General features: G+C 37.6%; 1 protein-coding gene across 1 annotated transcript; it reads left to right on the top strand.

The window, feature by feature from the left end:
* Positions 1-12,654: 12,654 nt before the first annotated feature.
* Positions 12,655-13,212, top strand: LOC122601861 (F-box/LRR-repeat protein At5g02910-like). The gene has a single exon (XM_043774595.1). The coding sequence runs from the start codon at positions 12,655-12,657 to the stop codon at positions 13,210-13,212; it is 558 nt and encodes a 185-aa protein (XP_043630530.1).
* Positions 13,213-13,798: the final 586 nt, after the last annotated feature.

The following is a 13,798-nucleotide window of genomic DNA, read 5'->3' as shown; positions in this document are numbered from 1 at the left end:
TACATAAATTAAAAATAGAGTGGGCTTATCAGATGCCTGGCCCACTATCAAAATATCTGTTCGAACCGTGAAAGAGAAAATTTGCCATTTGGGTTTCTGCTTTGTGGGGAATGGGTTCGAAACGTGCGAGAGGCAAATTTGAAGTAGTTGCATAACTCAAAAAGGAATACAAAAAATCTGTTCAAAAAACAAAAAATATATTTGAGAGAGAGAGAGAGAAAGGAAGAAAAGGATGACGTCTGGATGGGGGAGTAACAGGGAATAAAGGTCGGTGTAATGATTTCTGGATGGATTTCAGTGAGTGTAGGTCTCATGGTAGAGAACCTAATTATATTATATTATATATATTTATGGTTCCGTTGGAAAAAAAATATATTTGTAACATGATCTTAGCCATTGAAATTAATAAACAAATAAATCTCAACCATCTAAACTAAAAGTCAAATTTGCCTATTCTATATATGGTAACCTTTTAATGTCAAGACTTCTTGATAATTACTTCGTTTTATTTAACCAAACTTCCAAAACGCGTTTTAGATTTCAACCCATCACTCCAAAGTCCAAACTACGTTTACCACTACCAAGAACTATTGAACATTAATGTAATATTTCTTATGTGAGTTTCTATTAATTTTACATGTTAAAAGTATACTATCAAGCTTAAGCATCGAAGAGAAACATGGATACAATACACAAACCATGCTTTACATTAACTGATAATGATATATATACATATATATATATTGTTGGTAGAACTAAGAGAAAAAAATAAATATAACTTTTAATCAAAACCATTGAAAATAAAACACAACTTAATCTTAACCATTGAAATAAAAAGTCAACTTTGACTATTTTAAATATGGTAACATTTTTAATTTTATTAAATGTATTATTTTTGTAATCATGTTACACAATCTGTATTGGATATCCATGAATAAATATGCATAATACATACTCTATGAAAAAAAAATTTTTGTTCCAAGTGAGGTCCACGTTAATTGTGGGTAAAGTGGAAAAGACGCCTCTTTTTTTTTTTCCATCTAACTTGTATATTTAATTCAATTTTTAATTTAACTTCCTCAATTATTATTTGTGTTATGTTTAATTAGAAAAGCTTTTCACGGTTATATTCTTGTATATTTGTCTATTAAGTTTACAATTGAAAGTCTTTAATATGTATTTTGTATCAAGCTTATTGTTAATTGATAATATATATATATATATATATATATATATATATATATATATATATATTTAAAGTGTATTTTAATCCATACAGATTTAAATTTTAAATTATAACTATAATATAATTATATCAGATTTGGGTGAACAAGTTGACGGGTTAAAAATACTTAACCCGAAGTTAACCTAATATCAAAATAGACTTGAAAATCTCAACTAAAACTTGTCAGCCTAAACTGAACCACCTATCTATAAAAAATCGGGTTGGTGGGTTAAATTGTTTGGTGGGTATTTCGAGTCATATGGTTGGTGCAAATGACAGATTGATTTCAAGTAAATTGGGTCATGGGTTGTAAGATCAAATGAGTTGGTGGGTTGACTAATTTAAAATATTTAAAATTTAAAATGTTTTTGGATTGGCCGGTGCCTTATTAACTCAAAAAGTCAACCCGACACCGACATCGCCATCGACACCTACCCCCACCCATCAATATAATATAATTATACCAAGTTCGGGTAAATGGGTTGACGGGTTAAAAATACTTAACCCGAACCCGACCTAATAGCAAAATCGGCTTGAAAATCTAAACCAAAACCTGCCATCTCAAACCGAACCACCAATCAAAAAAAAAATTAGGTTGATGGTTAAATGGTTTGATGAGTTGATTTCAGGTCATATGGTTGGTGGGTTGGCATATTAATTTCCAACAAAATGGGTTGTAGGCTGTCAGATCAAATGAGTTAGTGGGTCGACTTATTTAAAATATTTATATAAATTTAAAATATTTTTGGGTTGACGGGTTGACCTATTAACCCAAGAGGTCAACCCGACACTGACACCGAATTCTACCCCTACCCAAAAAAACTAAGTTGACAGATTATCGAGTCAAGATTTTATAACCCTAACCCATTTTTCCTGGGTGGGTTTCAAGTGGAATTTGGGTAAGGTCCACTATTGAAAACATTGATATATATCAAATCGTCTCTCTCTCTCTCTCTCTCTCTATATATATATATATATATATATATATAGTTAACTTGGTAATCCGGTCACCGACCGGGTATTAATCTAGTTAAAGATTGGGGTCTTCTCCCTTCTTGAGTGTCTTCATTACTTCAAAGAGGTATATTTATTATACAATCCATTCAGTATGGATTTCAATGAGGTATGCAATCTATCGAAGCTATGGAATTGATAGTTCTTAGGCATTAACAAAGTCCTGAGATATTAATTTACTCTGTGGCTTAGTCACTTAATTCCATACTTATAAAGTGGACGGGGGTTCAAAACACAGAGACCAAAAAAACATTTTGTTTTAATAGTAATAATTAGTCCTAAACCCCCCGTCTATACGAAATTTAGATAATAAGGCTATACGGAGTGGGGCGGATCTCCTTACATTTCGCCCAAAAACTTGCTTGGAACACCACCCCCCTCATCCGATTGCGCCCTCCCCCCTTTTGGCGAATTATTTTCATCGCCCACTTTCCCTTTGACTTTTGTGTTTTTTTCCGTGCCATCCTCCTCCCAACGGATAGTTTTCAACTTTTTTATTTATTTTTTTTCTTTTCTTTTCACTTGGAATGTGACAAGTGTCACAACTCCCCCCAATATCAAACTTGCCTTACTCCCCCCTTTTCCCACCAAAACTCTCTTGCTTACATGGCGCCACATGGCTTTTATCCCCCCTCTCCAACTAGCCCCACTCCTTTTAGCCTAATAGCATCATGTTTCTTCTTCACGTTGGTATTTAAAGCTCAAGTTCATGTTTTTTTAGTAGTTTACCTAGTCTTAATGTTTTATGGGTTGTCCTAGTTTATAGGAGCATGGAGTCATGGGTAGCTAGTTAATTAGAGTAAGTCATGAGTCATGCATTCTATTTTATTGACTTTTGTAAGCGTAGTGTTTTGTTTTCAATTTATGCAATCAGAAACTTAGAGAGGAAATCACTTTGTGTAAGTGTGTAGAGCAGGTGAGATTCAACAATGCCGGATTGAGAGTCATTTTTAGAAAAAGGATGTAGCCCTTGGCTGCGGGGTGATGCAACTGGTTAATTTATGAGAAATGATATTAGTATCATAGTTTTTTTATTATTCTATCACACTGTACTAGCATTACAACACATTGTACAGATTAATAATGCATGGATGTGGTAGATGAATAAAAATCTTTGGTACTAATATCATAGCCTTTAGTTTATGGGGGATGTGATGATAGAAAACAACATAAGATCGACCTGGAAGTGGCTCGTGTCAATCATTTTCGCCGGGATAGTACCGGTGACCTAGAGGGCTTGGAGACATGATTTGAGTACTTGTTTTCCCGCGAATGATCGGTACGGTCTAGAGCCCGTTGAACACGTACTTCCTATGCGGTGATTGGCTTTGCCTTGCGTCATCTTGTCAAAGTGGTAGCCCATGCTGAGTGCTGAAGTATTTAGTCGGGAGAGGGTTCGACAGCTTCGTCTGGAGAGGGATCGACAGGCTTCGTCTGGAGGCTGCTAACCCATCTTCGGAATACCATTAGGTGTAGTGCTGACCAAGCCATGTACGAATTTGATGACCGGGATGGTACACTATCAGGTTTCAAGGTGTTGATGTGCAACAAAGATGATAAGTCAAAAACAAAACAACAAACATTGTATATAAAAAAGTATTGCAAAAGATGAACACCGATGTATGATATATATATTTTTTTAATATTAGCTTACATTATATACATCTAACTTTCTCACTTTTTTGAAACAGCAACTGAACATGTTGAAGGCAGATGCCGTTGTCCATGAAGAATCTTTGGCCAAACTCCAAAAAGAAATCGATCAAGAAAAGGAAAATAACAGTTTGCTGCGTAATCAGGTTGATTTGCTGAAGGTTGACAGAGCAAGGGTAGTGACCGCGGTGATCCCATATGTGAGCAAGTCCTTGCTTTATAGTGATGAGGTTGGGCAGCTTTTGGGTGATTTGACCTCTGCTGAGAGGGCTGATGAGAGGTCCACTGTGTTGGAGGAGTTCTCGGCCGAGGGAAAGTGTGACCTGACCTGCAGGGGTGATTTCGTCCCCAATGCCTCTCATGAGCTGGAGGTAGCTGATCACAAGTGGAAGGAATCTGTTTTTCCATTCTTGGAGAAGGTTGTTGCTGACCCTCATGCTGCTGTTGAAGACTTGCTTAAGATCGTCCCTGATGTGATTCAACCGGAAGACAATGAAGGACCCCAGTGATCAGGCCTGCGTGCCTTAGTATTTGGCGTATGTGCCAACTCAGACAATTTCATTTTTAACTATGGTGCCTGTGGATTTGAAACAATTATCATCTTTCTACAGTCTTATAAGGCTGTGTTTATGGATATTTTGTGCAGCTCCTATAGTGCTGCATTTGTGAATATAACGCAGGGTGGTTATGACTGATGTCTACAGTTTTTTGCGTAATTGTTTGCAGCAGATTGTGTTTGCGTTGTACTGTCTGCGAACCGCTGTGTGGTGTGACATACCATTTTTGTATGGTTTGAGAGCCATTTGCTTTTATATAATTTTTCATGAAAGAAAAATTTTCTTATATGGTTTGGGAACCATTTTTATTTTTACATGGTCTAAGAACCAAAACCCTTTTTTATCGGTAAGCAAATTATATATTGCTATAAATGGTTTGGGAACCACCTATGCGTAGCAAGGTACTTTATGCTACGTGCGGTTTGAGAACCGTCTTAGCATGCTTTACATGTCAACGTCCGTTGTGGCGGACGTTTGCAAATTTCCCCGGAGATTTTTTATGCATTTATGGGCGTCCCCATTTTTTCATCGTATATGAATTAATGTCGTATCTCTTTATCCTTGTATGTTTTTAAATTTATGCACAAATCTATGCACTTCTATTTAAATACGAGGAGAGATACACAAATAAAAGGAACATAAGCCTTTATTTAATAACACATTTGAGGTTACATACCATACCCTCTAGGCTTTTCAAAATAAAAGATAATGATTAAAAAGATTTTCCCTTACTAAAATTGCCTTGTCTTTGGTAGGTGGTTTAGTATCCATCCATGCGGCCTAGGTAAGGTCCTTCGCTCTATGTCAGGTAATGTGGCCCATCCTGGCCTTCTTCAGATAGCTTTTTGTTCTTTGTTACTAAGGTTCCGATGCCTCTGTCAGATTGGTACTTGATCATGCCGTGGATAACGGATGGGATCATTTCGAACTTTTGTATCCTAGGTCTTCCTAGGATCGCCTGGAATGGGGAAGTCCCATTGACTACCAGAAAACTAATTTTCTCAGTTCGCTTCCACCTTCCCTCTCCAATAGTCATCTTAACTGATAGCTTTCCCATGGGGTTACCTGTTTCTCCGGAATACCCTTGTACCGAAGCGTCTGTCCTCTTGAGGTTCATTCGTGACACATGGTGTAACTTCCAGAACGCTTCTTCATACAGCACATTACATTCACTCCCTGTGTCTACCATTATCTCCTTAACTTTTGATATTTCCAAAAGGGCAGTAATTACCAGTGGGTCACGGAAGACCTTGTATGTCAAAGGAAATGAAATATTGCTTACATCGCCCCGGTACATCTTTGGGAGCGGACGCTCTTCCACGGGTTTTTTCTTCAAAATAGCATAGATAGTTTTTTCTGGGCCTTTTTTCTTTTCTCCTTGTTCATCCTCCTTTTTGGGGTTTTGTGCCTCACACTTTTAACCAGGTGTGCCAGCTTTCCTTCACTAATAGCTTCTTCTATGGCATTCTTTAGCTGACAACAGGTGTTAGTATCGTGACCGTAGTCCTGGTGGAACTCACAGTATTTGGAAGTGTCTCTTCTGCTCCTTGGGTTCAATCGGGGTGGTGTGGAGAAACTCTTTGCTACGCTTTCGGTGAGCAGGATTTCTTTTGGGGTCTTATTCAGTTCTGGTAGAATAGTCTTGTGGAATCCCCTATCTTCCTTTTGGTACGGGCTATATTTAGGTTTTTCTCTATCATTCCCCCATTTCCCCTTTTTTGCCGAAGCGTCTTTGTCATGTGGGGGACTATTGTCCCCTTTAGAAGCTATTTCCCTCGCATCCAAGAATACATGCGTTCTTTTTTGGACTTGCTCATAAGTATTTGGAAGATCCCTATATAGGAACTCTACCAGTGGTTTGTGTCGAAGGCCGTGAATTAGTCCTGATATCCTTTGGGACTCAGCGAGGTCTACAATATCCTCTGTCTCCGTGGTAAACCTGTCGATGAACGACCTACAGCTTTCTGTCTCTCTTTGTCTTATCCCGTGGGCTGCCACGTGGATTTTCTTGTGTTTCTTCTGATGACTGAATCGGGCTCTGAATTTTTCCTTGAGGTCGTCAAAGCTAACAATTGACCCTTTCGTCACGCTCTTTAACCATTCTCTGGCATCCCCTTCGAGGGCGTACCTAAACATTCGGCACGCAATGGGTACGTTCCATGCTTTCATCTCTGCCACCCCCTCGAATGTTTCCAGGAAATCATCCGGGTCGCTTTTTCCTTTGTAGGTCCCAAGGTAGGAAGGGTATTTCAAGTCTATTGGGAGGGGGTAACTTTGTATCCAAGCGACGAAGGGTGAGTTTTCGACGCTCCCTCCAACCAAGCTGAGTTCTAGGGCATTTTGGTACGTTGTAGCCCCCAGTTCTGGGGCCCATATGGTCTTGGAATTGATGCCGACCCGAAGGTCTGTGTTGCAAATTGGGGTGCAAAATACTGATGTAAGGGCCCCACCGCCTGATTACCATATGGCTGGGGATGATACTGTGGGCCGCTAGTGTTTCCATAACCTTGCCCCACGTATCTTTGGTTATATAAGCCTTTATACGTTTGATCCAAAGGTCCTGTGATGGTTAGCCCCTGAGGTCTCTGATAGGTGTAATCCGGAGGTGCCTGGTAGGTTTGGCCCGAAGGTCCTGTGTTTGCTCCCAAAGGGATGTTATGACTTTGAGGTGCACCTCGTGATGGGCCATTGTTGTTATCTCCGGGATTTTCCGTAGTGTACTGCGAGTTTCGATCTGGAACGGGCTGTCCCCTAGGTACTTCGGGACGTTCATCCTCAGGTCCTGTACTCCTAGTGCGGGTGTCGTCTCGAATCCTCCCTTCTGGGGGCAAATCCCTGGGTTCGGGGCCCTCGGGCCTTCCTCCTTCTGGGTGACTTCGAGAATCTTGGCGTGAGAGGCCCCCGCTACCTAGGTCAAAGTCGTATCCGACTTCGGTTCGAGATCTTGAATTTCTGGAATATCTCCGAAGTTCTCTTGGTGGAGTTTCTGCATCATAATTGTCATCTGTCTCGCCATCAAAATCTAGCACCCTGCTGGTGCTGCCCAATGCTCCAGTTCTCCTAAGATGGCTAATAGTTCGTCGGATATGACCGTAATTTATGATGATATAATCAGGGTCAAACAGCATTGGGTTTCTTGTCGGGGATCCCTGTGAAAATCTACTGCGGCCTTCGGGTGTTTGGGTAGTGCGCTCTGCGCCGCCTTCAACAAGGGAGCCTGTTTGTCAATTATCGCCAGCAGGTGTTGCAATTGCTGGGCCAGAAGTGGGTGGGGTGTTCCCAACAGGTTCGTTTCCAGTCGATCGCTGAACTTGTGATTCGAAACCTGGTGGTACGTCAACCATTTTCCTAGCCTTGATTCGGTACAAGAAAGAACGGGTTTATATGGTGTTTTTTTTTTTTGCAGGATCAAAATGCGGGGTCCAACGGATGGCGCCAATGTTTGTGCAGCGGATCGCGCTAGGGATGGATGGGGGAGGCTTGTGGCTCTGATTATTAGCGATTCCCTGAAGGTAGAGTGTAAGCCTCTTTACGCCAATCAAAGCCGAAGTGTTATATGTTTTTCTCATCTCGTCCCGTCTCCTTTATATAGGACGGAGAGTTCATAGGGTGGAAAAACTCCCTTGTAGATAGGTTTTCCCTGTTTTTAGGAATAGATTTAACTTCCTAAATTAGTTGGAACCGATCGTCCTTATTCTAGGGAAGAAGAGATTTAGGTAATCTCTTCTTTATTTGAGTATTATTTCTAGCTGGGCGCCTTTCACACGCAGGTTTTTTCGTAGCGCTGTGGGTTAGCACTCGTTTGTTTGGCAGGCCCTTCGTAGCGTAGGGTGGATACGCCATCATGACTGATTGTTAAGTTTTCCAAACGAGTGTTAAGTTTAAGAGCATAGCGTATTTTCCAAAAATAAAATGCCGTTGATCCTGAGTGCAAATATGTTGGTCATTGATTGTTAAGTTTTCCAAACGAAGTGATTGATTCATGATGAGAGTGAAAATTCGGTTTACTACTAACTATTAATTTAGAGAATACATACCTATGTATGTGCACAATGTTTAGAAGAAAGCCAGTTATTATTAATTTATTGGTTAATGGTTATTGCTAGGGACACTTTTCATTTCTAAATAAACACCTCTAGCATAATCCCCGTACGGGCATGGCGTATAAGGGTATTTGCTACCAGAATGTGGATGTGTGCATAGCCTCACTCAGTCACTCTTACTATATGGAATACTTCGTATAACATTTATTGCAAATGGTTGAAAGCATGTTACTCGTGATGAAATGGTTGTGGTGATGACTGTTGGTAGTAAATGAGGCGTCGAGTGGTGTAAATAATTGATGTAAAGGGTTAACTAAAATATTTTAAAAGGCCAATGGGGTTAGTGGCCCATTAGTAAGGTCACTCTTTGACCCTGGGAGGATCCACCTGGGTTCGAGTCTCACTTTCTATATTTGTGGGGATGGACTAATTGGGGGGGTTTTCAAGAATCTTGGTTTCTAGGCATACGTGTAATTTAGTAGTAGAATAGAATGCAGTCCCCCCCCCCCCAAAAAAAAATAAAATAAAATAAAATAAAATATTTTAGAAGATAAAGAATTGATAATATAATTTTTCAATAATGTTAAAAGGATAGTGTATGTAAAAATATTTTAAGGGATGCTGAGTGAAAATATTACATATTTTTTCATCACTTCCAAAAATAAAGTACTATAACACCACGTTGCGATGGATACAATTGCGGTGGATACAATTGACACCACGTCATGGTGGTTACCGTCAACAGTACTATGTGTTGTGTTCTTTTTTTATTTAAAACAATACGATGTGTTTTGTGTGTGTTTTCGTTCTTAAGTGGTGGGTTGTGCGTGTTCAATGGGTAAGGAATAAGCAGGGTATAAGTATAATTTCGTCATCTATAACTTTCAACATGTAGGAGAGTTTTCTGTTTTTTTTTTTAAAAGGAGTGTAGATATATAGATGTAGATAAAAGATTGTGGTAAAAAAAGGTTTACTTGTAAATTTAAAGCATTAAAAATATATATATTCAATTTTATACGTGTTTGTTTTTTCCTACAAAATATATATCTAAAAGATGTAGCTTTGGAAAAGGTTTTTCACCAATAAGTTGTTTATCACACGAACTCGTTTTGGAAATCTTCAACAAAGTAATGGAAATGAATATGCGTTTGCAAGTGTTAGATATTTTAGTGTAATTGGGTTAATTGGTAATTTTAGTCATAATAAGACATCATATAAGTATGATAGTGCGGAGTATACGCTTATATTAATTTTTTATGATCTTAGGGGCCAAGCCTCTAAGAAATGGGGGTCCGGGGGCAACGCCCCCGGGAGCGGGGTCCAAGGGGCAGAGCCTCTGGCTGGGCAAAAACGTCCCAAAAAATTAATTTTTAAAACTTGAGGGACTAATTTTGCCAATCTTGCAAAGTCGATTTCAACTGCCATAAAGGCAGTTAATGGTTGGGGTGAGATTGGATCGGTTTTTACCTAAAACCGAAACCAAATGTTTCGGTGTTTCATCTTTTGAAACCAAAAACCGATCCAAAACCAATGGTTCGGTTTGTCGGTTTTTGGCTTGGTTTGGGTCGGTTTTCGGTTTGGTTTCGGTGTTTTTTTTTTGTTTTTTTTCTTTTTAAGTTTCTTCTAAGCATTTAACTTATAATAAAAAAACTAAATATAAAGTTCAGCTATATTAAACAAGTTATCAAATAACGAATAGTAACTTAGAAACACAAAAATGGGCCAGATTAGTAAACGGACAAATATATTTCGTAAGACCTAGCAAAATATATACACTAGCCAAGAGAAGAAAGTTAGGATGCTAAAGTAAATTAATAAACTAATGATTGCCAAATAAGCATAATTCATAGATTTAAAAGAGAAATAATATAGGATTAATTGAGATATATAGAATTATGGTTCGGTTCGGTTTGATTGGTTCGGTTTTTCATATAAAACCGAAAACCGAACCGATTTGTTCGGTTTTTGTAAAACTAAAACCGAATTCATTGGATTTTTGATTGGTTCGGTTTTTGTCGGTTTTTTTTTGTTTTTGGATTCTCGGTTCGATTTTTGCTCACCCCTACTTAATGGCCCCTCATTCTCGATATAGACATACGAATTCATTGAGAATTCTCTCTCGTTTTTCACACACGTACTCAAACACAAATCATACAGAAAATTCTTGATCATTGATTGTATCCGGTTGAATAATTTGGGGTAAACCACCAAATCGATTCAATCTGAAAGCGTATCGCGCATTCAGTGATTGTTTAATATCCGGTTTTGTTCGTTATTGACTGCATATCCCCTACACCAAGTCGTTTTCAAAAGATTCTACGTGCTTGTCCATCAAGTCGACACCATCTGCGGGTTTTGTTCCGTTAAAGATTCAGTTAGATGTGAGGGCTGGTTGGAGTCAATGAGCAAGTTTAAAAGAGTGAAATTTGTATGTATTAAGATTCCATGTAATAATAACGATGATGATCATGATAGTTATTTGTTCAAGTGGAAGATTAGGATGGGTATCAACAACAGAATCGATTCTTTTGTTTTTGTTTCACCCACTTCAGTTTACGATAAAAATAACAAAGGATTGCAAAAGATGAACACCTACATATGATATATTTATTTTTTGAACTTTAGCTTACATTTACATTTGACTTTCTCACAATTATTTAAGTATATTTTTACATTTGAACACTTAATCTTATTTTCATATATAATGTTCAGAGCCAGCTCAAGGTTTTTTGTGTCCTTAAACGAAATCGATTTTGGAGCCTTCTTTATAAAATCTCTAGCAAAATTCTCCTCTTCTATTCGGGCATAAGATGCAAGTTTGAAATTCAAACCAAAATAATAATGTTGATGTATAAACACATGAAGAAATTTGCTTGAGAGTTGAGATAAATTATTACTAATCAAAATAAAACCAATACATAAAAAGATAATGTCTTTAACTCATAGTCTACAAGAAATTATACAGTTATAAGAAGATAGAATAATATGATCTCATTAAAGATATATTGACTTATGATTGGAGCAGTTGTTTCTTAATTCACTACACACACATATTTGTGGTGTCTTAGTGACTACTACCTTATGTTAAAAAAAAAAAAAAAAGTGTCTAAATCTAGGTTAAAATTTGAGGCCTTTTAAATTTGGAGGTCTAAAGCGCTTGCCTAACCCAATTTAATTATTGAGCAAACAGTGATAATGTCATAAGTTTCTCTCTTACACGGGTTAAAAAAACAAATACTCGTATATGTTTATTTCTTATACTTCTATACTCCTCTATAAAGCATATTAGCTTTTTTATTTTTAGAAATTAAGCAATTTTTCAGTATTCCTAAAATATACCTACTTAAACATAAACCTTTATATACCCTCCTTTCCTCTATTCTCTCTAATCATTACACGCTTTCATCGACCTTCTATCACCCACCACCGCCGCCTTCTTTCTTCACCGCCTCCCTCCTCGATCTTTACCACCACCTCCCGTTTATATTTTCCAAACATCCATTCCGCGCATTAGCGACTACCTAAACCTTGGAAGATATGTTTAAAAAGTGCAAGTAAAAATTTTCCAAAGTACCATTGTTATATTTATCTTTCTTTATTCCCTATATGTAAAGTATTTTTATATGATTAAAAGTATTTATTTATGGTTATGATATATATTGGTGATATAGACAAATAGTTAAAATAAGGAAACAATGCCAATATAGTTGAATAAGGAAACAATATCAAAATAATACTCGAACAATACTAATTATTTCATCATCATATATATAAACGTAAAATCGGTTTTATATAGACTACGTAATTAAGAACCCCTGGCCCTTAAGAAGATTTCGAATCGAATCAACAAATTAAACAGCCTGTCGTTCAATTGCACCAATATTAATCCAAATTGAGGTAATTGGTAAAGTTGTTTTCGAGTTATTTGGTTGTTATCTATATATGTGTGTGTAAATAATGTTAAAAATTAATAGTACTAACAAAACAATGACAACTTGAATATTTGAGCTGTTTAGTACGTAAACTGCATATGTTGAGTTAGTTTGTAGTTTCACTCTTATGAGATTAAATATATTCTTAGTTTTAATATTCAGGACTTGGAATTCTGAACAAGATCGATCGAAAAGCCGCGTGCATATAAAAAAAAGAAAAAAAAAAAAAGATGGATAATGGAGCAAGTATGGAACAAGATAGAATAAGCGACTTGCCAGACGACATCATTCATCATATTCTGTCCTTCCTTGACATGACATATGCTGTCCGGACTTGTATATTGTCTCGTAGATGGAAGGATACTTGGACTTCAATGTCGAATATCAAATTAGATTGTCGTAAGTTTAAACCTAAGCGTGAGTTTGTGGAGCATATGCTAACTCACCGCAATGATTATATGGAAGTTTCTGAGGTTGAGCTCAGATTCGATAGGCAAACCGATCACGAGTGTGTTGAAAAGATAATGAACTATGCAAACTTGCATAATGCTAGGAAATTGACAATGAGATGCGTAAGCAGAAGAGAGTTCCCATATCTTTTTATTAGTTCAGGCACTCTTAAAAATTTCATACTTGAGGAAGACCCTCGCTATTCCAGGTATCACATGGATTATTTACGAGAATTAGCATGGGATTTTCCGGCTTTAGAAACTCTGAGATTACGCAAAACAAGGTTAGATGATCCCGAAACAAGAGTTTCAATCTTCTCTCCAAGTGTGTCAACTTAAAGGATCTCACTTTAGATCGGGTTCATATGCATGGAAGGAGGATATTCAACGTTTGTGCACCGCAACTCCTGAATCTCACAATTACAAATTCGGTCGCCTTTCCGAAGGTTTTCAATGTAGTTGCTCCTCGGCTAAAGAGTCTGACAGCATCAATCACCGCATATCCTTATAAATTAAAGAACGGTGGACCTCTCCTTCTGCCGCTCTCCACAGATGCGGCTTCAATTCTCTGGAGAAAGTGAACCTCTCTTTTGGAGGCGGTAAAAAAGAGCAGAGGCATGGTTCCCAACTACTCAATCTGTTCCGGATAATTTGCAAGGCCCAATTTCTGAATCTTGATGGGGACATTATTGAGGTACGTACAACTATGTTAATATTTTTGTCATCGTGATTTATTGAGCTATATATATGGCTACTTTAAATATATTTTCAGCGTCTTGGTGATTAAGATGGGCTCAACTTGCAATTTAAAGTTAAAATTCTTCAACAATTGAAGAATGCAAGCTAGTGCAAATTTAGTTCACTTGATTGTCCAACAATTAACTTAATTAAGCTATACATGCATAACTACACAAGTGTTTGCTTC

The sequence above is a fragment of the Erigeron canadensis genome, chromosome 5 (assembly GCF_010389155.1).
Source record: "Erigeron canadensis isolate Cc75 chromosome 5, C_canadensis_v1, whole genome shotgun sequence".
NCBI classification, from domain to species: Eukaryota; Viridiplantae; Streptophyta; class Magnoliopsida; order Asterales; family Asteraceae; genus Erigeron; species Erigeron canadensis.
This window is presented reverse-complemented; position numbering and strand designations above follow the sequence as displayed.